Genomic DNA, 24,731 nt, shown 5'->3' on the forward strand with positions numbered 1-24,731 from the left:
ATTAAATTCCCTCAACAAACCATCTGCATGACGTGATTGATAGCGACTATTTTATTTTTTTTATAAGGATAACATAATCTTTCGATTATTTACATACATGCTGATTGATTGATTGCAGATAGTACAACAACTACAATCAAGTTTTAATCCCTAGTTCAATAATATACAGTAAACAAAACATTAATCAATCATATATTTTAATTATTACAACTTTAATTATATTCTTATCATTTCACAAAAAGTAGAGGTGATCTTAATTCATTAAACTATATATATCAAGAATGGTCAATATTTGAAATATTATCTATGATATGACCCAATATATAGCCAGCTAATCTAGACATGTCACATCGTACTGGTTATAGATTCGATCTTTCTTGAAATTATCAAGGCAATCTTAGTTTACGTATCTTTTCATCATCCACAATTAAATTAATAGTTTGGTAGAAAAATGCAACCATCCATCACTTGGAAAAGTCAAGAAAATAAGAAAAGGACATATATCAATGTATTGAATTTTTACAAACTTTGTTTTTATTTTTAGCTAATATATATATATGTGTGGACTATGAAATATAATAAAACAAAATTACATGAACCAAAGACCAATAAAAAATAAGGACTTACGGTGTTATTAATTTTATCCTTATAGTAATTTTTTATTTTTGTAGGAAAAAAAATGGACGAGACGGTTGCAAAAAAATTATAAAGATAATTGTCAACTTATTCCATAGAAAAGTTTTTAGAGAATTTAAAAGAAAAAGTAAAATTATAATTTAATCCATCAGGGCACTTTGGATAGTTCACCACAAAAATTTGATAAAAATCTGATGGAGACTAATCGATTGGGCTAGTGATTGAACGATTATTAAAATCATAAATATTAATGATTTTTTAAATAATGAATTATATTTATAATTATGTTAATTTTTATGAAAGTTTTTTATAATTTATCTAAAACAAAAAAGAAAAAGAGAGAGGGGGATGTTTTAGGCTTTTAGCCCTTCGGTCAAATAGAAAAATGGGCTTCTAGGGAGAAAAATGGAAAGAGAGAAAGGACGAGAAATGGCCCACTGGACCCAGAAAGCAGGCCCAAATCTCTGAACCGGTGAAATGATACGACGTCGTGTGGACCGTCAAAATTTGCAATCGACTCTATTGACCAATGCTCTAAAACCCTATACTTCCACAGAGGTCTGGGTTTTCTCCTTGTTGCTTCTGCAGAACCCTAGCTTCGTCTCATCGTCTTCCCACTGCAGCAATGAAGCTCGTCAGGTTTGTGTTTCTCTTCTGCTTTCTGTTGGTGTTATTTTTTTCCTTAATGTGGCAAATAATTTTCTGTTGTCAGTAAGAATTTTGCTTTTCATTCTGCATTTTATTTAAGCAGGTTTTTGATGAAATTGAACAATGAGACTGTGTCTATTGAGCTCAAGAATGGAACCGTAGTTCACGGAACCATTACAGGTTCTTCTCTTCGTCTATCATCCTCCTTTTCTGATGCTTGTAGTTGGTGGTCCGTAGATGTGCTGTTTTCCGTATCTTTCTGTAGTTTATATTTTTTGAAATATTTTGCAGTAATTCATTGTCATTTGATTGTCAAATGAAATTTTGAAAGAACGAAAAAATTGCAAATACGGTTGGTAATTTGCACAAATCAGGAATGCAGCAGGATGGGCATTTGTTATATTGGGTTAAAAGAGAGCAACATGACTTATTTTGAGTTTCGACTCATCCTACAAGTGAAGTCTTTCCGAAGCAAAGGATTCCTGCTTCAGTACGGGATCTTGAACTTTTTCTCTCAGCTCACTTGCTTCCAAGCCAGTGAATTATGTATGGAACTTAAGTAGACCATAGGTAACTTATGTAAATGCAAATGTACGCTGGAATTTCATTGTGTGTGTTTGTGGGCATGGGTGTGGATGATGTTGAGGGCCTTGACAGTCAGTGTTGGCGTCATAAAATTACTTCTTTGTTGAAATTGCATCAAAAGTGATAAGTAGCTCAAATGTAAAGCTTCCTAATACCTGAATTGCAAGTTTTGTTGTTCCTGGAGTAAGAGTAGGGTTCCCATAGTATTTAGGTTTTTTTATGATGACATGTCGGATAAAGAGGGCTGTGAGATACACCTTCACTGCTGTTGGTATGCTTCTGTTTCCACTATCTTGTTTGCTGTGCAAGCCATCTAATGCTGTTTTGGTCTTCAATTTTAATCAGCACAAACATATAGTACTATCAGTGGATCACTTAAACGAGCACCTATTGTACAGAATTCTTTTGTTTTGGCTGTCTGCTTGCATCATATTTACTTGTGTGTTGTGTGCCTGTGAAGGAGAGAATAACCGATTGACTGCTATTATACCATTATTATTATATTCATAGATCAATAAAAGTAGAAGTTCTTAGTATTTTGTTTACCATTTGTGGTTCTCCGACTTTGCCCAAGAAAGTTTAGACAAACAACCCTTCCTATGTCATTCACATTGGAAAAGGGGGAACAGTAAGACTTTGTATATTCAGAACCAAATTGGCACCCAAACAGACAGGAGTTTGGTTTAATATCAGTGTCATAGGAGTTAACAATCAAACATTGATTGTCATACACTTTAGCAAGTCCAATTTTTCATTACTGATAACTACAATTTCTTACTCTGGCCCTGCTTTTCTATAGGTGTTGATATCAGCATGAACACACATCTGAAGACTGTAAAGCTCATTTTGAAAGGAAAGAATCCAGTGACGATGGATCACCTGAGTGTAAGGGGTAACAATATTCGCTATTACATACTTCCTGACAGCTTAAATCTTGAGACGCTGTTGGTGGAGGAGACACCTAAGGTCAAGCCCAAGAAGCCAACTGCTGGTACAACAATAATTGCACTTAGCTTTCTATACTGTTCAGGTGATGCTTACCTCTGTCTGTATCTAATGTCTTATTCTCTGAAAATTCAGGGAGACCTTTGGGTCGTGGTCGGGGCCGAGGTCGTGGGCGTGGACGTGGTCGAGGCCGTTAGATATAGATTCAATCATCTCATTTTTGTAGCAGTTGGTTAATGTAAACATTTGTAACTGAAGTAAAAGATTCTTTGGAACTTTAAGCCCCTTTTGTGATTTCAAGTTAATTCAGATGCTAAGGTTATGCTGGCCTCAGATCTTGATCACTATGCATGGACTGAAAAAATTGTTGTTTCAGACAATAATCTTTGCTATTGTATTATAAATAAGAGTAAAATATATAATCTTTATTATTGTATTATAAATAAGAGTAAAATATATAAATCAGTACATTATATTAATAAAAAGAAAGAAAAAAATAATAATAGTTTATCAATTCATGTAAATTAAAAAGTTGAATAAGGTAGTTATTTTATCATGAAGGGTATTTTTTACTTCACAAAAAATTAATGATGTAGTGTCATTGATCATCGTTTGTGAGTGGAAGTAATTTTTTTTTTTGCATTAATATAATTTTTTTTCAATTTTCTTCCTCTTTTCATAATCGTCAAATCACCCTCGGTTCTCAATTTTCACCAGCTTTAACTTCTTGTGATTTTCTTATTTGTTTAACTTTTAGCATTTCTATTTTTAATTAAATTACAATTTCTAAAATTAAAAATAATATTTAAAATTTGCTCTCATTTGAGTATGCTGCTCGCCCTAGTAATACAATTTTTTCTTTCTTTCAAAAAGTTGATGTTATCTTTTAATTGTCAATTTAGGTTAGTATTTATTTTTCACTTTCATTCGTTTTCATCACTTGCTTTACCTTTGATTACGTATTAATATTTGTTTTTAATATTTCTATCATATCAATCTGACTTCATGCACGAAAAAGTAATTAAATAGTCATTTTTGGGCAACTACTGCATTTATTTATTGGGGGAATTGTAATTTACTCTTCTGTGTTAGTAAAATATGGCAAAATATTCTCATTTAAAAAATAAATTAGCAATTTATGCCTCTAAAAGTATAAAAAAATATCAAAATATTCCCTCCCTTGAGTGTTGTAACACACATGTCATTTCTTATTTTTTTCATTTGTATTTTTATTATCAATTTTGGATCTTATCTTCCTAAATAAACGGTTTAAATTTAATTTTATATATACAAATCTATACAAAAAGTAAAAATACTATATATATATATTTGTATAAAATTTATACATATATATATACAGATACATATAATATATCTATATATCGATTTCTCTCTCCTCTCCCACCTAGTTGGCAGCCCCCCTCCCCTGTTGCAGACGCCATCCGGTTGCCCCCTCCCTCAATGCTGCCTGCGATTTTCCCTTCCCTAGTCACTGTTGCTCCCCCGCCCCCCTGTTGGTGTGCCTCTCTCCCTCTCCCCCTTCGCCTCCCCAATCGTTGCAACCTCCTTTGTCTACACCTTCAAACAACGGCCAATAATTTAGGACATAAAAAGTTATTATAAAGAAAAAATAAGCAAAAATTGGGATGCAATGTGTGTTGCAAACTGCATGATGTAAGGGGGTATTTTGCTCTTTTTTTATACTTTGAGGGGGTAAATTATTAATTTACTTTTGATAGGGGGATATTTTGTCATTTTTAGCTAACATAGGAGGATAAATTGTAATTTGTCCTTTATTTATTTCGATTATGTGTAAGCTAGAAAACACGTATTGCAGTGATTTGGGCCGAATTCAAACCCGAGTTTGTCTCGCAAGCAACGCGCTATTTTCTTCCACACGCGAAATCTCTTCCTTCCAGAAAACCCCTCTCTCATTCCTAAAACCCCCCCAACGAATCTCTTACAACCCCACAATTCATTCACTCGCTTAGGAGAAACCGATGGCGAAATCGAGCTCCGCGAAATCGGCTGCCATCGTTTTTGGAGCCTTGGCTTGCGGCTGGCTGGCGATAGAGCTCGCGCTCAAGCCATGGCTCGTGAAGGCCCGATCCGCCATGGATAAATCCGACCCGGATCGCGACCCTGATGACGCCGACAACAAGCCGTCCGATGATGGTGATGCGAAGAGAGACGATGAGTAGGAGGTTCCATGTTACTCTTTAGCATCCTTCTCCTCATTAATCATAATCATTGAATATTACAACTGTTGTTTCTTTATTATATGGATCTTTTTCTTCCCAGACATTTTTGGTGTTGGTAGCTGATGTATGATGAAATTTCATTGCAATCATGTCTGAATGAATCAAACGACATTTATCTTTTCTCTGGCTGTGATAATTTTGTAATACGCCGAATCAACTTTTTCTCGCAACTGCTAGGTTTTGTACCTTTTTGGGCTGTTTGGGCAAGAATTTCTTTGTTGGCAAAATTATTACAGTGAGAAGCGGTATTGAGGCTAGGAACTTGACTGTCTTAACAAGAGTTGGTTAATCATGTAGAAATTTCTCAGAAATAATAGCCCTGATCATCAATCCCGACCACACGGGGTATTGGTAGGCAAATCTTGATTAATCCAAGGTATTTTCGACATATATGGTCGGCTAACATATGCTAAACAAATATGAAGCTGTGTGTTGGGTGAAACGTTATATTATTGTAAACATTACAAGTAACCGTACAACAAAAAACTATAAAATTATGCCTTCCCCCCCCCCCCCCCCCTCCCCCCCCCCCCCCTTTTTTTCAAGTTAAAATATTGGTAAAATTCAAAAATTAAAAATTCATTTGGTATCTGTTTAGATACGAAATTGATATAATATTCGGATTAATATGGTTAGACATGTTGAAACATATTTCAATCGAATGCGTATACTGTTTTGCTTACTTTTAGAGTCCTACAAAATTAAAGAAGGTAAGTTTATAATTAGAGATAATTATACCATTCTATTACGTTGATTTTCTGCAATGTAAAAAATTGCGTTTAGTAAATTTGGCATTTGTTTTTATTTAACAAATATATTCTTCGTTAGTTAAGTTCATCTAATTTGTTAATATTAATTAAAAAAATATGATGAAAACTCATATTTACTTCCACTTATTAATAATTTCTTACCGATCAAATTAATATTTTCTTATAAGGTGAAGATATTATCAGGAAAAGGTTTATTTAATCCGTCATTAGTTAGTAACAATAACCGTCTTAATCCCTTTATCCTCCTTAAACTGCAGTAACAGTTGTTTTTCAAGAAATTATTCTTAAATTGATGTAAAGACATTTTGGATGTATGTTACGTTTTAAGGAAAACAATTAAATAATCTATTCAAGTAGTACCGAAAGAGAAATTTATGAACAAATAATTTATATGTATGCAAGCTTAAAAAATTTCAGGGACAGGTTCATGGCTGATACGTGAATTAATGGCATTGAAATTTTCCTCTTTATTGCACTTTTGTCCTTTCGCAAACTCCTTTTTCCTTTCTTTTCCAGTTGTTGTCGTTGATGTGTTAACTGCGAATTCAAACAATCCTGTCGGCCCACACCGCAAATTTCTCCACTTTCCGTATAGATGCAAATCCCAACAGCCCCACACACGCACACACTCTCTCACCCACTCTTGTATGTATCCACGTTTTTGGAGTAAAAATCTCGTACTACAACAATGAAAACTCGGGCGTCTCTTTTCACCAACCGAAGCCCAGACTTCTTGAATGCTACGCTGTGATTCTTGACAAGTTTGAACGTTCAAACACCCCCGTCTTTGAACAGCAATCGAGGAGTAATTAATTGATCCAAAGCAGAGGCCTCAATATGAAAAAATGTCTCTTAGCAATTTCCCAGGATTCAGATTTCAGACACTTCACCAAATAATGCTATTACAATGCTCACAGGTTATGGTACTACTGTTTATTGCATGTTAACTAATATCAGTGAAACTGATTAAAAGAAAGGGAAAAAAAGATGAAAATGCTGTGTAAGAGAAGTAGAAAGTGCAAAACCATTTTGCCTTGAATGTTTGTCTTTGTGAAGGCCCCACTTCCTCGTTTTCTCACTCTGTCGTATCTATTTTGCCCCACTTTCTCTCTCTCTCTCTCTCTAATAAGCCAATATCTGTCCACTGTTGTTTGATGGAGAGTCGTGTGGGAATATGTATGTATCCCCCCTCCATTAACATCAAGTCTCATTCAAAAACAACTAGCCCCACTTTAACTTCTCTCATCTCCTCTTCTCCTTTCTTTCTCATCATAATGAATCGTCTTCTTGCTCCTCTTTCCAAGGCTCAAATGTGTAAGAAAGATAAGTAGAAAAGAAAGCATACTGCCAAAGACAACCCTTTTCACATTTGGAGGGATTCTGTCCTGTATAGCCAGAAATCTTTTAGATGAGTGAGGAAATAAAAACATCTCCCAAGGGCTATTACAAGATGCCCCACTTGGATTTGTTTAGGAAACTCAAGTTCTTGAAGCCTCTGGAGCCAACATTTGGTCTTCTTGGCTGCTTCTTTTTCTGCCTCTGCTTAATCCTTTGCCTGTTTTTGTTGGATTACAGAATCGTCAATGGTTTACATGGGCAGTCCTGGTTAAAGACTTGGTTTAAGTTGAATGGTTCTTCTCTTGAACCAGAGAAGGTGGGGTTTCTTGAAACAGGTGGTGGAGGGTGTGATATATTCAATGGGAATTGGGAGTGGGATGAGAGCTATCCACTCTACCAACCACAAGACTGCATGTTCTTGGATGAGGGTTTCCGGTGTACTGAGAATGGTAGGCCGGATGACTTCTATACCAAGTGGCGCTGGCAGCCCAAAGATTGCAACTTGCCCAGGTTTCTAACATATGCTGTTCTTTCCTGTGTGTTGGTGTCTGGTGTTTCATTTAAGCTTGTAATAAGCATGTTCTGGTGTATAAGTTTGATTTGCATCTACTAATTGACTGTTCTTTGAGGTTATGGCTAAGATTTCTTGCTTGAACAATTGCACATTTCAAGAACCAGGTTCTCAGGTCTCTATTTATGTGGGCACAAACTGTGTGCCAATAATTCTCAATGGAAATTGCTTGCCTTGCTATGCTACACATAGTTAGTAGATAACAAATTGAATTGATAATCTTGTTCTTCAATGTTATTTGGTGGGTACAAAGAAACAATGTACTGACCAGTTGAGTAGCATTAGTTTGCAAAGCCAAGCATCAGGGGGAGCTGTAAAAATGAGTAAGATTCTTAATAAGGTGATTTCAAGTTTTTGAAAGCGAAAATTTGAATTTGTCGAATCATGAACCAAAGGCATAGGTAGTCCCATATATGTGTTTTGTCGGATATTCACTCTTTTGATTTGTTTGTTTGACTTCTCATCACTGCCCTAAAAATTGTGTTTGGATATTCCAGAATCTAGTTAAAGGACTCTCTTGTTTATTAAAATGAATAAAATGGACTTTTGGAATAATTTTGCACATAGTATTTTACAATTTAATCAGTATTACTCGCTTACACTAGAAGATCAAGGTTAACTTGCAATTTCTTGTTGGTTCTTCTGCTATGATCTTTTTGCATGAAAGGACGGAACTCTCTTTGATTCCGTTTCAACTTTGTTAATCCTTGGAGCAGATTTGATGCAAAAGTTATGTTGGAGAAGCTGCGAGACCAACGGCTCGTGTTTGTAGGAGATTCTATTGGTAGAAACCAATGGGAATCCCTTCTTTGCATGCTGTCTTCAGCTATTGCTAACAAGACTTCGATATATGAAGTGAATGGGAGCCCAATTACAAAGCATATAGGTTCTTTAGTTTTTAAATTTGCGGACTTTAACTGCACTGTCGAGTACTATAGAGCTCCATTTTTAGTGTTACAGAGCCGGGCTCCGGCTGGGGCACCTGAAAATGTGAAAATGACATTGAAGCTGGATAAAATGGATTGGAGCTCTATGCAATGGAAGGGTGCAGATTTGCTGGTTTTTAACACAGGCCACTGGTGGAATTATGAGAAGACCATCAGAGGGTAGAGTTTCATGCTATCCTAAAGTTTTACATCATTGATCATTTCTGATATTTTCTTATTGCATCAAACTGGTTTTTCTCAAAGGAAAGAAAGAAAACTCTGAAAGAAGTTGAGTTGTTATTTAACAATAAAAATTTGGTGTGCCTATAGGATCAGTTGCCTGAAACTGTTGTACTCTAAAATCTTATTGTTGCTTCAGGGGGTGTTACTTCCAAGAAGGGACAGATATAAAGATGGAGATGAGTGTAGAAAATGCCTTCCAAAGGTCAATTAAGACGTTGATGGACTGGATCAGTCGCGAAGTAAATCTGTCGAAGACCCATTTAATCTTCCGAACCTATGCTCCAGTTCATTTCCGGTAAGTCTTATTCCACATACAACACAGATTCATGAAAAGTGATCTTCCACATGACCAATTTCGCCCATTATTGTGCTTCCATCCATAAAAACTTCATCTGGATACTTTTCTTCTCATGTTACATTGTCTGTTAGAATTTAACCATGTTTGACCACTTTGAGGTTTGCAACTTTATTTAGATAGAAGATCAGGAAAATCATCGCAAGTGATGGAACGAATCTTAGGTTGGATTTGGTTCCAGAGTCCAGACTTAGCATTTCACACAATTCTATGATGTTTGAAACTCAGGGGCTTCTAAAAGTTTTCATGCCTTGTGATTTCGTCCTTGTTTATTAATTAATGTTGGCATCAAGCGATATGCGGTTGATGATTCTTTTGACTGAACAGAGGTGGGGACTGGAAGACTGGTGGTAGCTGTCACTTGGAGACAGTACCCGACTTGAGTACATCTCCGGTGCCATCTGACACATATCTCGAATTCAAAACTGTAATAAACGTCTTATCAAAACATCCAACGATGAGGAATATAGATCTATTGAATGTGACTAGTATGACTTCTCAGAGAAAAGATGGTCACTCTTCTTTGTATTATTTACGGCCTCCAACCGGACCAGCTCCTCTCCACCGTCAGGACTGCAGTCATTGGTGCCTGCCCGGAGTCCCTGATTCGTGGAACGAACTTCTCTATGCTCTTTTTCTCAAACGAGGGATATCTCGTGGGTGACATTCGACAAAACCTTCTCATTCACCAGCTAGCAGCCACATGAGTATGTTACTTTATGGTACTTGAAGGCTTATTGTTTGCTAAGTTGGTGGATAATTGGACGAAAGTTTCTTCTCAAGAGGATGAAGAGTATTGCAACTGCTTCAAGAAAACGGCCTGCATAGAATTGAGTGATGAAACACTGAGGCTTAACTGTGCCATACCTATATTTGAACAAAGGAAACATGAAATTTCTACTGTTTTATTACTCAACTCATCTACATAAAAGAGCAGCACACAGCAGTCGTTGACGTCTCTCTCCTTGATTCCTACAGTTGAGACTCGGGGCGTGCATATAAGAATACTAAAAGAGGATCTCTGCAAAATGAGAATTGAGATCATTTGTTTCAGGTCAATTGAAATTCTTGTAGTTGGATAATTGACGCACACTCATTATCTGATGGCCAGAAAATGCACACATGTAGAACATAGGTTTGTTTTTCTAGCGTTTTGTGGGTCGCTACTCGCAGACGTTTTTACTTGTACATATTCTGAAAATTGTACTCAATACTTCTGCAGAAATTCTGCAATGGAAGTGTCGTCCTGTTATACCGGAGCTGATTTATGGTCATTATACCTTAGGATTTTGCTGTGTCATTCCACTGGTTTTTGATTTTCCTCTCTGCTTGACTGACATAGCATCTAACATTATGTTCTAAGTTATTATAAAGACAGCAGTTTTCCTCAAAATGTCAGGAAATCTAGTTAGAATTTCAGACATAAAATCCATGAATTGTATAGTAAATTCATAATGTCACAAGAAACACAACCAAATACACTAGCATCTCCATGACATGCATAGGAATGCAGAACCAATTGCTCCAAACGATAGACAACATCAGAAAACAGAAAAGTCAACAATAACATCAATCAAACAAACTACTGAAGAACATAAAGCAGATAAGCAGACAACAAATTTGATCTCTTCCAACTGAAAGATGTCATGATGCTCCTCACAGTGCCACACCACATGTAATCAGCACTTCAGAAAGGGTAGTTCTCAAATCTCATAGTACAATCACCAAGCTGAACCTGCGCACCAACGCGACCAGCACACGCTCCCGACACGGTGGTTTTGGCTGATACGAGGCAGTTGGCGCAGTCATTATTGTTGAGAGCTTGGTTGCAAGTTGCATGCCCATAAGCAACAGCAGTCGGGTAGGGGGAGACGGTACGATAATCGTAGCCTTGTTGAGACGGCGTGACATTCATCAAATCCATAAGAACATAGGCCACACTATTCTCAAAAGGGTCGCCACTGGCATACCCATTGCCATTACAAATATAGTTCACCAAATTGGTGTTTGGATCACTCTTGGCGACACCAAACAATGCTGTTGCTAGCATGATAAGAGCAATGAACTTAGGAAATTGACTGATCATTTTCTTTCTAATAATATTGTCTTGCTCTCTAGCTAGATCTCTCTTATTATTATAGTACTGTACTTTTGTGTTTTGCTGGGATTCACTCTGACTGCAGTGAGTAATAATTGGTTCAAGTGGTTGTTTATATAGAACTTAGGCTCATTGGTTCTTTCACCAATTTGGAGATATGTTATTCGTGCCTTTCTATGTGGTTCTTTTTTCTCTCTTATTGACTAACAACGATAAATAAATTACAACGTCTTGATATACTGAGCAATACATTCATTCAATCAACATATTAATATAATTAACAACGATAATAAATTACAATAATTTACATAAAGTGAGATAAATACACACACATCTGATGGGACTCAAACTTGTCGTCTCAAACTTGTTTATGGAATCTCAGATTCAGTAATAATTATTAGGCTAAGACACCGTTTGTATTTGTTTCATTATTTTTGGGTGTTTTGATGTTTTGCTACTTGTATTTTGTATTATCAGTGTTTGATTTCATTGGTTGCTTCACCAGTTTGGCACCTTTTTATTGGATCTTTGACTACTTCCATGCGTATACGCACAATAAGCAGGCTTTATCACATTTTTTTACTGGTAGTTTTTTTAAAATTAAAAGATATTAAATTAAATTATAATTTAAAAATGGAATATTGCATATTATCCATATATTAAAGTGACATTATTTTGTGACAGTAAAGTAGAATTTAATTTGCATGTATCAAGTTGAAGTAAATTGCACTGCAAGATATTATGGCAATGGCTAACTGTTATTATAAATGACTCATAATCTAAAAGGTAGGTCAGTCCAAATTCATCCCAAATCCCTTATTGGATGGTTTCGCCCAAATCCATTACCAGGCCCGCTCCATTACCCGGCCCACTCATTCCCCCAATCTAATTTCTATATATAAAATGCTCTCTTTCTCTGTAGATAAAACCTTAAACCTAATTTCTCTCTCTCGCCTCCTCGTCTTTCCTCCCTCCTTCTCTTGGGTTTCTCTATTGTCGTCTTCCTCTCTCTCTCTAATATAAATGCCACCATCTCTGGTATTGATGCCTTACTTTCTATTAAGTTGCTGGTGTTTTATGATGATTTAACACTGAACAGAAAACTCTTATCTCTCTTTCTCTTACTTCCGGTTAAGAGTTCTTCGTGAACAGATTTCTTAGTAAAACACTGAGTGGTCCTTTTTGGATGAGGCCTTTGTGGAAGCCAAGCAACCGTAAGAGGTTGTCGGCGTTTGGTGTGTTTGGCTCCCCTCATCCGAAATCTGGCCCTTGAGCCAATATTTCTTTCTGATCTTACTGTTTCTTTAATGTTTTCATTTAGATCTGTTTTATTTATTATTAATTTTTTATTATTGTAATATTGGTATGTATAAAGATTTTTTTAAAGAAATTATGAAAATTATGAAAGGTCCATGACTGTTTTCAAAACTGAAGAAAAGATCATTTATATATGTTTGTTATGTGACATATGATATTCTTGCTGCAATTGTGTCAAAAAATTGATAAAAGACTTATGGCATAAGAGATTTGACCACATCATTTTAAGAGGACTAGCTAGAATTATTACATAAAGAACGTGTCTTAACTGATAAAATAAATTAAATGGATTTCTGTGATGATTGTGTACTAGAAAAACAACATAAGGTACATTTTCCTGCATCACCTCACCCAAATCCCTTATCATCACCTTGTGTATTTGATTATGTTCATGCTGATGTATGGGGTCCTGCTAATGAAATCCTTGCATGATAATGAAACTTGGACTCTTGTTTCAAAACCTAGTAATTGTTCTGTTGTTGATTGCAAATGTGTTTTCAAAATAAAACAAGAAAATGTTACGAATCATTTTAAAACAAGATTAGTAGCAAAAGGTTGTACTAAAAAAAAAGGAATTGATTATACAAAAAAAATTCTCTACTGTTGTGAAATATACTATTGTTAAAATTGGTCTTTTTTTTGACAAATTTAGTCATATTTTGACAATTTTTATTCTAACGACCTATAGTTACATATGAAAAAATGAGAGTGTGAAAGGGACCAAATTGTTAATATAAGATTAAAGGGTAAATTACATTTTGCAATCCGAACAATGTCCGTTTTTATACTTGTCATTATAATCTTTTTTTGTGTCAACTTACCATATCAACTTTGCAAAATTTGCACTTTGCCATATATGATCGTCTTTTTGTCGATTTTTCTACCAGAAAAACATCACATGTTGTACATATGTAAAAAGTATCACATCATATAACCTTTAAACACCATATGTGCACTGCATGTGATGTTTTTTTTTTTTTTTGACAAAAAAATTGATTGAAAAACAGTTATAAATGGCAAAGTATAAAATTTTGCAAAGTTGATATGGTAAGTTGACACAAAAAAAAGTTTAAATGCCTAAGTGTAAAAATTATTATAGTTCGGATGACAAAATGTAATTAACCCAAGATTAATTTTGCCAAAAAGAGACCAAATGTAAGATGTTTAGGACTAAATTTGTAAAAAAAAAAAAAAAGGACTAAAAGTGTAAATCAAGTAAACTACATGATAAAAAGTATAAACATTATGTAATTACAGGACAAAAATATAATTTTGCCAAACGAAGATGGATCCTTCACTAATATTCTCAACCATATATATGTAAATTCAACCAACATTACAATCTTGAAGAGAACAAATACCACAACAACTACCTACTGAAACTCCATTGCAACTGATCACATATATGTTGCATATTGTCCTCTTGAAAAATCTAACAACACAATAACACCAACACAACAACAACAAAAGCAATCAAGAAAGAAAGAAATCAACACAAATGTAACAACACCACACATGCATGCACCATTAATTTCAAACTATGTAGTCTAGTCCCTACTTCATTAGCCAATGCTCCTCCTCCTCTTGCATGGTGAGTGCATGCCTAATAGATTCAATGGAGTCGAGTCGTATGTCTCAAACTTATGCGAACGGGTAGTTCTCGTACCTCATGCTACAATCAACCATCCCAACTTGGCCACCAACACTGCCTGTGCAAGTGCTAGACACCGCGCCTCTAGCCGAAGCCAAGCAATTGGCACACTCGGAATTGGCCAATGCCTGGCTGCAAGTTGCGTGGCCATAAGCAACGGATGTGGGATAGGGCGAGACGGTGTAGTAATCGTAGGGGTTTTGGGAAGGGGTGACGTTCATCAAATCAGCAAGAACATAAGCCACGCTATCGCCAAAGGGGTCGTCCCCCGAGTAATATTGCGTGTTGCAAATGATGGAGTTGATGCTTGTGTTTGGGTCACTTTTCACTACGGAAAGAGTAGTAGTTGTTGCCATGATTAGCAAACATGTGATGATGAAGCTGGGAAGTTGGCTCATTTTCTTTTGTGAATTGTGATGGTGTGTTTGCAGGTTGCTCTTTATATTTTCTTTGATCTGTACGTAGTGATTGGTGATGATGAATATATATATATATAGGGGTTAGGGGTTAGGGGTTGGTTCCATTGGTTTGTCCACACCATTTGTGGTTGATGCATAGTTCTCCAGACGGCTGATAACTGTGCCTTTTTGCTTGTCTTGTCTTGTGCGTTTGGTTTCAAGTTTTCACAATCTTGTGTGTGGGATATATCATATCTTACTTGTTCAATATATCCTACTTCACTCAAAACTATGTGTATCTTGTGGATTAAATGCATTAGTGATCATCTTATTTAATTTGGCCTTCTCGTCTTGGTAGAACTCACCTCCATCAGCAAGAAGGGCGAACTTCGGTGAAAAAAAAAAGATTGAAATTACGAAAATTAAAAAGATGCAAGACTAAAGTACCATCCTAACTAGAAAAGTTAGGACAAACATAATTGTAAAATAAGCAAATAGGAACATTAGCCATAATTTTAAAAGATCACGTGAAATGCACATGTATGTTTTTTGAGGTGGACAATTGAAATGATGCAGGAATAAAATGCTCTTTAAGAAAGTTAAAGGACGAAAATGTCAAATGACCTAAATTATGAGATCAAAAGTGAATTTAAGCATGTATCTTATTGTATTATTTAAAGAATTAATAGCTTTTACTAAGAGGATGTTTGGCTAAATTTATTTAAAAAATCTCATAAACTCATCATATTCTTAAAGGATATTTTTCGAATTTAATCTTATTTTAAAAATAAGTTTTTTTAAAAATATGAAACTTAAAATATGTCAGTACTAAATTTTCTAAGTAATAGGACAAAAATGAAGGAGTTTGTTAAGATACTAAAAATAAGTAATAAACTCTTAACGTCTTATTTTACGATGTTATAAGCTTATTTTTTTAACCAAACACTTTTCTAACATCTTATAAACTTTTTAAATATATCATTAGTTGTTTTAAAAAGTTTATATAACACACCCAAACAAGCACCTCTAAGCCTTCATTAATCAAGCCAGCGCCCCTTCAACTTCTAAGTATCAAGGACTTTATGTTGGAAATTAATTGGATCCTTCAATATACAATACCCTCAAAATGACTGTCATATCAAAAAATTGAGGAAAAAGTTTTTACTCAATTCAGATAATTTGATCGAATCAAATCAGTCACAAAGCAAGTGTTGTATACTCATATGTATTGATCATTTTTTTTAACTATCTATGAATTTACGCAATAAGTATATTGTACTTGTGATATAATTGGTTTAGCTCCAACCAAATTCGATTCGAATTAGAATTTTACAAAGGGAAGAAAAAATTTGTTTTAATGAATCACTAAATTCGGACACTTCAACAACGGATGTTTCAAGTTTGTACAAAGTTAACCAGTTTATCCATAATTCAGTACCAAAAAACCTTATATGAATATATATAAGTTAGTCCAAAAATCACTCAACTTTTACCCTTAGTGTAAAAAAGTTGATACTTACTATGTCCTTGGGAAGCAAGCATGGTAAAGTCATTTAATTTCTTTGGATATTATAAGTTTAATAAATACATTCGCTACATAATTAATCATTTTTTTTTTAATTTATACACTAATCACACGATACATATATTACTATTATATAATTAATTTAAATTTAAGTAAATTCGATCTAAATTAGAATTTATGGTTTGAACATTTAATTTTTTTCAGAAATTATAATAAAAACATCGATCCACGTCAACCAAAATAAAGGGAATTCAATTATTATGGCTTCAAATGTGATGAACGCGACGTGATGTTCATTTTTCCTTTGGCAAAACACATGCATGTATGTCGCACTCGCCCTTCCATGCATGCAGAAAGGAGTACTAGCGATATATATTTGTACACGAACAAGAATTTAAAGTTTCATGTAATGAGAGAGTTTAATGCAATTTACCTCCATATGATATTGTAAATGAGAAAATTACCTTCCTATAGAAAAATAATAGCAATTTATTCCCCTATGTTTTTAAAATGAAGCAACTTACCTCCCTATCCAAAAAAGTAAGTTGCTTTATTTTGAAAATATAGAAAGGTAAATTATTTTTTTTTCTTGACATGGAGATAATTTGCTCATTTGCTATATTACAAGAAAGTTGATTGTATATTTCACTGTAATAAAATATATGGCTATAGCTTAAATGTAATTAATAAAAGAAATGAATCTTCGACATTTGAACGAAATGACGAGCCATTGCAGTGCCTACAAATCGATCAGGACAGTACTAGTAGTCTCACGAATTAATACATAGGTAGAATATGAAACATTGATCCTCATGTAGATATTGAATTCCTATTCAAGACTTTTGCTTAGAATGGATAATTCTCGTATCTCATGGCACAGTCAACCATCGCCACCCTCCCACCCACGCTGTTCAGGCAGCTGCTGCTCACCGATGCTTTGGCCGCAACGAGGCAGTTGGCACAGTCGTTGTTGGAGAGGCCCGTGTTACAAGTGGCATGCCCATATGAAACTGCCGTCCCATATGGAGAGACTGTGCTGTAATCGAAGCCTTGGCGTGAGGGCGTGACGTTCATTAAGTCTGCAAGGACATAGGCCACACTGTCGGCATATGGGTCCTCCTCTGCGTACCCATTCTCGTTGCACCAAAGGAGATTCACGTTGGTGTTCGGCTCACTCTTAGCGACGGAAAGCAGTCCCGTTAGGCCGATCAGGGATATGATCGTCATGATCATGTTGAGTTTTTGAACGAGTGCCATTTTTGTTCCTCTTCTTCTTTTTCTCCTTCTTTTTGATGAGTTTTGATGGATATAAGAGGTTAAGAAGTGATTGACATAAATATATATATATGCAGAGAGAGAGAGAGGTTTTGCACACATCGGTTTGTGCTCCATGATTGGATGCATATGGCTTGCTGGTCTTTGATTGGAGAAGCTTGTTCTTATGTATTTATGGTCACATCCATGCAGACAAAATGAACTTTCCAAATTCTTGAAATCCAACACATATCTTACTCCTTTTCATAGCTGAAACTTGTATTTGCACGGAGACATCCGGCTAAGAGCGGCAAATGAATGGCTACTGGGATTCAGACAAGGTTGTTTTTTAACCATAGAAATTTACCATCCTATGTTTTAAATCCAGGAATTTACTACTACTTATATGGGATAGTCTACCACATCAATATACATTGCTTCTTCCTCAGAAGTTGTAACTCTATGTTATAATTTCCACTAGTCCCACATTATATTGCTGTAGATTCTCAACTATAATGCTACAGTGTCTGCGAGTAGTACATCACTGCTGGGAAGAATTCTGTAGAACATGACGAAGCAGATCCAATAGACATTGGCTTAGCCACCACATCTCTAAATTCATAGACCGCTGCTTCCCTCAATATGAGACTGGTGAGTGTGAATTCTGATGATTCAACATCTTCAACAAGAGACAACTGACCAGCAATTAAGCATTGATTCCCGCAGCCTATGGGACTACTCGAGTCTGTTTTAGATAATCATAGTCCATAACGTCGCAGTGCTTTACTAAGACTTGGCATTACGTTATACGCTTGGTAGGATCTTCGCAATTCTATTATTGAACCCACCTGCAGATACCAACAGAAGAAGTCAAGTGGATATAGAATAACTGCTAAAAATAGATGGGGGAAATGTCGTTTGGAATGCGAGAGATCTCTGAAAGCAATGAACTTACAATGATTAGAATTGATGTAAACCCTATGGAGAAACCCTCATTGATACGCCGCAAGTAATGATCTAGAATGGTCGACGTAGTAGCCAAAAAGCTTAGCAATACGCCGCCTGCAAGATGATTGCAATAATGATAGATGAGGATTGGGACAAACAGAATGCGGAAAAAGTGAATTACATATAATGAAGAATACAGTAAAAACATGTGGAAAGCATTATACCCCAAAAACGTGTTGAAGCTTGGATCTTTGTCAAATACTCAATCGTGGCTTTTCCAGGCTTAATGTTTGGAATTCGGGCACCCATCTTATTTAAGTAATCAGCAATTTCCTTTGGCATATTGGCCTAGTTAAGAGATTGAGATAAGTGTCAATGGTGAGGTACCCCTCAGACCAAGCAAATCACCACAATCAACCACATTTCCATATTCCAGTTAATTGAAACTATTCTTTTGATTTTTTTTTTCCTTTAACGCAGAATTAACAAGAAGTAATTAAAATACGCCAACCATAGACAAAAGACAACGCTTCATTATTACATTGACCTATATGTATGTGGTGAATGTTTCAGACTTTAAACAGATAAGATGAAAATAGAAACTCATTGATGGTTGAAAGTCACTTACGATGTCAAAGATGTTAAACAGGAAAACGAAAAATGCATAAATTGAATAGTAAACCCATGGCTCTGCACCAAGAGATGTGTCAGGATTCAGGATATCCCTCACATTTTCCCAGAAGCGTGAACCTAGAAGACTGAGGAAAATCCATATATTAGACATTAAAGCTGCGAGCTCAGAATGAGATAACCAAACCAATAATGCAGTGCCAAATTATTCAGGCAACCAAGGGATAGCACAACTAAACAGTCGACCATATAAATTAAACACGAGGAAGAAAGGAAACTAGTTAATTCAAGTCCTACTCCAGGCATCCACAAAAAGGCAAAATTAAATAATGCATTCAACAATAGGATAATCACACAAACTCACATGGGAAATAGCCCACACATTGACAGGAAGGTAAATAAAAGCTTTGGAACTTCTCCAAATTGATTTGACATACAAAGAAGAGATACATAGAAACAGTAAAATTAGAAAAGCCCGTACCCTGCAACAATGCCTGGAAATGCCAAGAGATATGATGTGGTGAGAACAGGTTGCATTCCAGAAGGATTTATGTTGAATGGAATATAAGGCTCCACCTCCGTAAGAGGAGAATCTTCTCTGTCCAAAGCAGGGATAAAACAATGAACGGTTACGTTCCTTTGGCTACCAAAATTCTTCTCAGGACCAAATACAGAATTTGAAATACAATTTCTTAGTTATTATTTTACCAAGTATTAGTTGATACAGAGCAAATAAACTGATCAATGTCCAAAATTATGAAGCATACCAAAAAGGACCATTCCAGAAAAAGTTAAATCGAATTATTCAATGTGAAAAGGACACTTCATAGGCACGCATGATCCTACTTCCTCCTATTAAGCTGACTATTTGATATGCAGGGAAACATTTTCAACTGAATTAAATGAGACAGCAACAACCCAACTCACTCAGAGCACCTTCACCCATCATCATGAAGGTGAAAAGACATAATAATCATTCCAGAGGAACTTCACTAACCCTAGATTGCTATTCCAAAATCTTGTTTCTCTTCATGCTACTCCTCTACACCTCATTGACTATTTTCCAGTCAAGACAAGATACTTGATAGTCAAGATTTGTGTACTGTTGAACAGTTGGGATGATAACTTTAATATCTCCTGAATGAAGAAATCAAGGGCAAAATATTTCAGAACATAAGGTGGAATTTACCTGGTAGCAGAAGCAAGTTTGAAACCATAATATTGCAACTTGATCTTCCTGCAACCCTCAGTTACAACAACAGCCCACATAGTCACTATGGTGAAAACACCTAATACTGCAAGTACATAAGGCCACCAGCTCACAGAACTTCCTGCAGTTAAGTGGAAAAGCCCACAAATGGAAAAGCTGTTATTTTGTAGAATAAATGACAGAACATAGAGCTATGTTAAGAAAAAAGGGCAAGTAGTGGGTGTAAATATTTACCCCGTCAATAGGCATTCCCCATAAATTTAACCAGATACCTATTCAAAAGTTAAAAACAATTGAGTTTCATATTTTTTTTACTTATATATTCTGCAACTTATTTGAGGAGTATCTCAGTATCTTTCTGTATTGCATGGAGACCAGCTTTTTTTGATGACGTAGAAAGCTCTAGGTGTAGTGCATATGTCTACCATCTATTTTACTCTCTTCCCTGAACTTCACACAATCATTTGCATGAAGCAAGTTTCTCAACCAGACAAGTTTCCTGTTTGTCTGTAGGGTAAATAACTCGCCCACTCATTTCCTGAACAGTCCAGAATTGAACATTTCAATGTACCGTGTATTTTCATTAATAATTAAGAGACTCCTAATTGAAGCTCACACGAATAGTAGAAGATATGTGACAAACCAGAAAGTTACAAGTGAGAGCACCAAAAGGTACGACGATTTTGTTCTTCCAACTCACCTGAGAGCTGAGTTAACATCTTGTACAATGTATCTGTGTAGCCAGTCAAAATGCTGACACAGATAATTAACGATGATCCTTGACCTGGCCATGTACAGTAGTTAGAGGGCTAAAATCTCAGCAAACATGATGAGCAAAAAGTTAAAAATAAAATACGACAATTCGCATATTAATTTGGCAAACATTTACATGTTCACAGTTTAATTTCTACGGATCCCAAGACTATAAGCACAAGCTAGGAACATATCAAGCACTTGGACTTCACAATACTATAATGTGCTACAATGTGAAGTATACTTTAGTCCCTTTTCATTATCCCTATTTATATATTTTTAGGTGGCAGTGTTGGTGCCATTGCACGCAAATTTTCCAACTGGAAAGAACTCTGAAAATGCAAATAAAAAATTATCAAGAAAAGAAAAACTAGACAGAAATAGCAGCAAAGGCGAGCACTATCAGTTTCAAAATGCATAAATAAATAACAACACGATATACACAGATATATACCAAACCCGGACTCTGATATCTTGTCACAAATCCAAGTCATTGTCATTGCACCACAGACCAGATACAAAGTTGTCAGCATCACATGTTTTGCCCTGCAGATAACATACAACATACTGTTACCAAGTTCACTATTATGGTAAAAGAAAAATCCCATCACTAGCAAGCCAAAGTACACCTACTTCCAAATATGGAAAGAATGCACTTCTGATGAACCATACATGTTTTTCTTATCAATACATTCAGCTTATTATGTACGTAAAGCACAGGAAACAATGAAGTCAGGGTCATATCAGAGACTTTAGACAAAATATGGCATGAATGTCCATGATTACCTGTGACTGGCTGCATAAATAGAATAGGGAAGAGAATAAAAAGAAAGAACTAGAGCCTCAATCACTGCAAAGCCAAGAGAGATCCACCATCTGAAAGACATCAGAGATAGATGAACACTAGAGCCTCATTCATGCACTCAGAAATATTATGAAAGTTTAAGCAAAATTTCACAAGGGCCGTCTCACTGCTTGAGATGAATAACTAGACACACATATAACTCTTGATCTTCTCATGACCATCTAAGCCTTCTTTCCGCAGCTTCACTAAGGAAGGGACAACATGACAAAGCACCTGAAAAAGAATGCTAATTAGCACCAATTCCTTTTAAGGGGCTTATATATTATGACTTATTCCACTTTTCACGCATAATTAGCTAAATCTGAAAAAATCCAGTACTGCCATTTTTCACGAAAACACCATTCATGATGCCACATTTAAATTGATTCAACCTGCGAAACAGTACTGCTCAAAGTACTCTTATCAATGACGAATGTAAGTCACAAAATGATATTACAAATAGCACCCTCAAAGTCTTGGGATTGCCACCACCCAATCGGCCACCTCAAACAGAAATAACTAACATCTGGTGAAGCAAACAAATTTTAAATCCATTCTGATTGAGAACACAGTTAGATCCGTCTACAGTATTATAGTTAATACCAAGGGTAAACCAAGCTAAGCAAGATATACAGAGGTACTTTGGGGAGGATATTCTAACATATTATTTCCAGCAGCTATGATACTGCCTGTAAAGCTCTACGCCTCCAAGAAAACCATAGATAGCTTCCCTGAATGGTGTTGAATTATATTACGAATCCTATTCAAAGGTATCATATCTGGCAATAGCAGTGAAGTATTGAAAGTGTCCCCGCAAATAATATGGTAGGAAGTGACTTTTTCTAAAATGTTATCCAATAAAGCACACATATTCCTAACAGGTCAGCTACTCTGCCATATTACAAGGTTGTTTTCAAGGCATTACACATAATCAGACCACAACTGTTAGATCCAAATTCATTAAATAGTAAAAATATAACTCAAAGCTCAAAGAGACTAAACCTGCATTAGGATTGATGCTGCTATTTGGGGACTGATCCCAAGCTGAAAAAGAGAAAGCTTAAGTTCTGGCGTTAAATCACCAAGCTCATCTGCATATAGTGAAACAGTCAACTCGTATCTTAAGAAAACGGAATAAAAAACGATCTTTATAATGAAACTCAAGTTGGAGAAGTAACTGAAAGAATTGATGAAAAAGATATTCATCATCGACAAAGGAAATGATACAGAAGAAAATAACATATATTCCATATGTGCACAGACTCCCTAATAAACATACAAGAACTAGTGATGTATTTGAGGATCACTATGGCAAAAGGACAATCAGAGTTAGTCAACTACTGAGACACATTAACCTGTGGTGAAGCAGTTAGGAAATGGCCGACCAAAGAGAAACCATTATGCAACTTTTCCAATATGTTTCTCCAGTCTTGATTCAAGAACAGCAAGAATTCAATGAAACCATGTGAATGGTAATTCAGGTATGATTCAGATACGAATTCCACCACTCAATTTTGTGGACTATAGAACAACAAAATGATAAACAAGTCTACAGTTGTTTGCTATAAAGAAGAATTCATGCCAACAACCAAGATAACATCAAGAAACATGAATAAAAACAAGAATTAGTTCATTGGCTACTTCCCTACTAATAAAGTATACAAATTGACCTCCAAAGAATATTGATTGCTTCCAAATTTAACTGGGCATATAATATCAATTTTCAACCTAAAATTGATGAAAATTTTACCCACCAACAGAACCAGAAACAAAGCTGAGGTAATTTTCTGGCATCAACCTCCTATCAAATCCCGGTAAGGGAATAAAGTAGCCGAGCCGACTCACTACTATCAAAACTGCGGTCACGAATAGCCTCCTCCTTATCTCACTCTTGAAAAAGGATTCCGCAGCATTGTTAATGATTGAACCAAGCTGTACAAAGTTCAAAAACCTATTCCTGAACGCCTCAGGCTTCCTCTCCAAAATTGCAGAAGTTTCAAAACTATTCACATTCTCAACCCTTTCCCCACTTCCCGATGTATCTATAAACTGCTCATAATTTATGGATTCTGTCGATGCAGCCCGAACTGTCACCACGTCCCTTCGAAAACAATTGAATGACAAACACCCCCCGTTTTCGTTCAGGAATTCATGCTTTCTTGATAAACAAAACCGCCTTCTACTTAATTCAGAAGATGCAGTCTTAAGGGAAATATGAGTTCTTGAAAATCCTGAATTGTGCAATTGAGAATTACGCCAAGAAGTTCGAGCTGCAAAATAGAATAAACGCAAGAACAAGTAAATACTTGGAAGAACACAGTACTATACGGGTTCTTGCTAAACCCTTGAACAGCAAAAGTGAAAACAAATTCAATCCTTAAACAACAGTAAAAGAAACATAAATTCTTGGTAATCAACACTATGGAACCACAGAATTACACAGTACAAGAAAACAATAGAACCAGAATCTTGACAAAGCATAAAAGATTTACAGAAACGAACATTGAGTGTAGAAATGGGGTTGAGGTTTGAGGAGAGCGGCTTCCATTGAAGTGGGCGAGAATTCGTAAGAAACAGGAGCAAACTGCCACTTATCTGCTCCAGCGACTCGGTTGCTCTCGGTCTACTTGCTCCGCATTTTCCTTTTTCTGCGCAATAGGCTGTTTCTATTGGTGGGAAATACTGGAAGTTGGATATTTGATGAGGTTTCCTAATATAATTGTGCTGATTGACGGTGCAGAATAAAGCCCAAGCGGTGCGTAACAGTGAAAAACATCCCTTTTATTTATTTGTTGCTGACTCCTTAGGGTGTTTTCTTTTCTTTT

General features: G+C 35.8%; 6 protein-coding genes across 8 annotated transcripts; 3 read left to right on the forward strand and 3 right to left on the reverse strand.

The window, feature by feature from the left end:
* Positions 1,149-3,147, forward strand: LOC105165283 (small nuclear ribonucleoprotein Sm D1). Its single transcript, XM_011084247.2, has 4 exons — positions 1,149-1,275; positions 1,388-1,464; positions 2,669-2,860; positions 2,950-3,147. Exons 1-4 carry the CDS (start codon positions 1,262-1,264, stop codon positions 3,009-3,011), a joined length of 345 nt encoding a protein of 114 aa, XP_011082549.1. The 5' UTR covers positions 1,149-1,261; the 3' UTR covers positions 3,012-3,147.
* On the forward strand, positions 4,664-5,197 carry LOC105165284 (outer envelope membrane protein 7). Its single transcript, XM_011084248.2, has one exon. The coding sequence runs from the start codon at positions 4,815-4,817 to the stop codon at positions 5,013-5,015; it is 201 nt and encodes a 66-aa protein (XP_011082550.1). The 5' UTR covers positions 4,664-4,814; the 3' UTR covers positions 5,016-5,197.
* On the forward strand, positions 6,197-10,565 carry LOC105165286 (protein trichome birefringence-like 11). 2 transcript variants are annotated; one of them, XM_011084250.2, is made up of 4 exons: positions 6,197-7,693; positions 8,471-8,860; positions 9,060-9,218; positions 9,398-9,747. In XM_011084250.2, exons 1-4 carry the CDS (start codon positions 7,254-7,256, stop codon positions 9,399-9,401), a joined length of 993 nt encoding a protein of 330 aa, XP_011082552.1. In that variant the 5' UTR covers positions 6,197-7,253; the 3' UTR covers positions 9,402-9,747. The 2 variants fall into 2 exon arrangements, with proteins under 2 accessions (XP_011082552.1, XP_011082551.1); XM_011084249.2 differs by having other exon boundaries at positions 6,227-7,693; positions 9,606-10,565.
* Positions 10,966-14,700, reverse strand: LOC105165358 (cysteine-rich receptor-like protein kinase 28). Its single transcript, XM_011084338.1, has 2 exons — positions 14,360-14,700; positions 10,966-11,455 (listed from the first exon to the last, which is right to left on the reverse strand). The coding sequence occupies exons 1-2, from the start codon at positions 14,698-14,700 to the stop codon at positions 10,966-10,968; spliced, it is 831 nt and encodes a 276-aa protein (XP_011082640.1).
* Positions 17,114-17,524, reverse strand: LOC105165359 (antifungal protein ginkbilobin-2). Its single transcript, XM_011084339.1, has one exon. The coding sequence runs from the start codon at positions 17,522-17,524 to the stop codon at positions 17,114-17,116; it is 411 nt and encodes a 136-aa protein (XP_011082641.1).
* On the reverse strand, positions 17,853-24,648 carry LOC105165287 (preprotein translocase subunit SCY2, chloroplastic). Of its 2 annotated transcripts, XM_011084251.2 has the most exons (13): positions 24,409-24,643; positions 23,661-24,176; positions 22,909-22,997; positions 22,061-22,140; positions 21,849-21,938; positions 21,517-21,608; positions 21,010-21,093; positions 20,289-20,430; positions 19,581-19,697; positions 19,098-19,227; positions 18,694-18,817; positions 18,477-18,583; positions 17,853-18,369 (listed from the first exon to the last, which is right to left on the reverse strand). In XM_011084251.2, exons 1-13 carry the CDS (start codon positions 24,452-24,454, stop codon positions 18,280-18,282), a joined length of 1,707 nt encoding a protein of 568 aa, XP_011082553.1. In that variant the 5' UTR covers positions 24,455-24,643; the 3' UTR covers positions 17,853-18,279. The 2 variants fall into 2 exon arrangements, with proteins under 2 accessions (XP_011082553.1, XP_020550630.1); XM_020694971.1 differs by lacking the exon at positions 19,098-19,227 and having other exon boundaries at positions 19,581-19,692; positions 24,409-24,648.

Source organism: Sesamum indicum, linkage group LG6, assembly GCF_000512975.1.
Source record: "Sesamum indicum cultivar Zhongzhi No. 13 linkage group LG6, S_indicum_v1.0, whole genome shotgun sequence".
NCBI lineage: Eukaryota > Viridiplantae > Streptophyta > Magnoliopsida > Lamiales > Pedaliaceae > Sesamum > Sesamum indicum.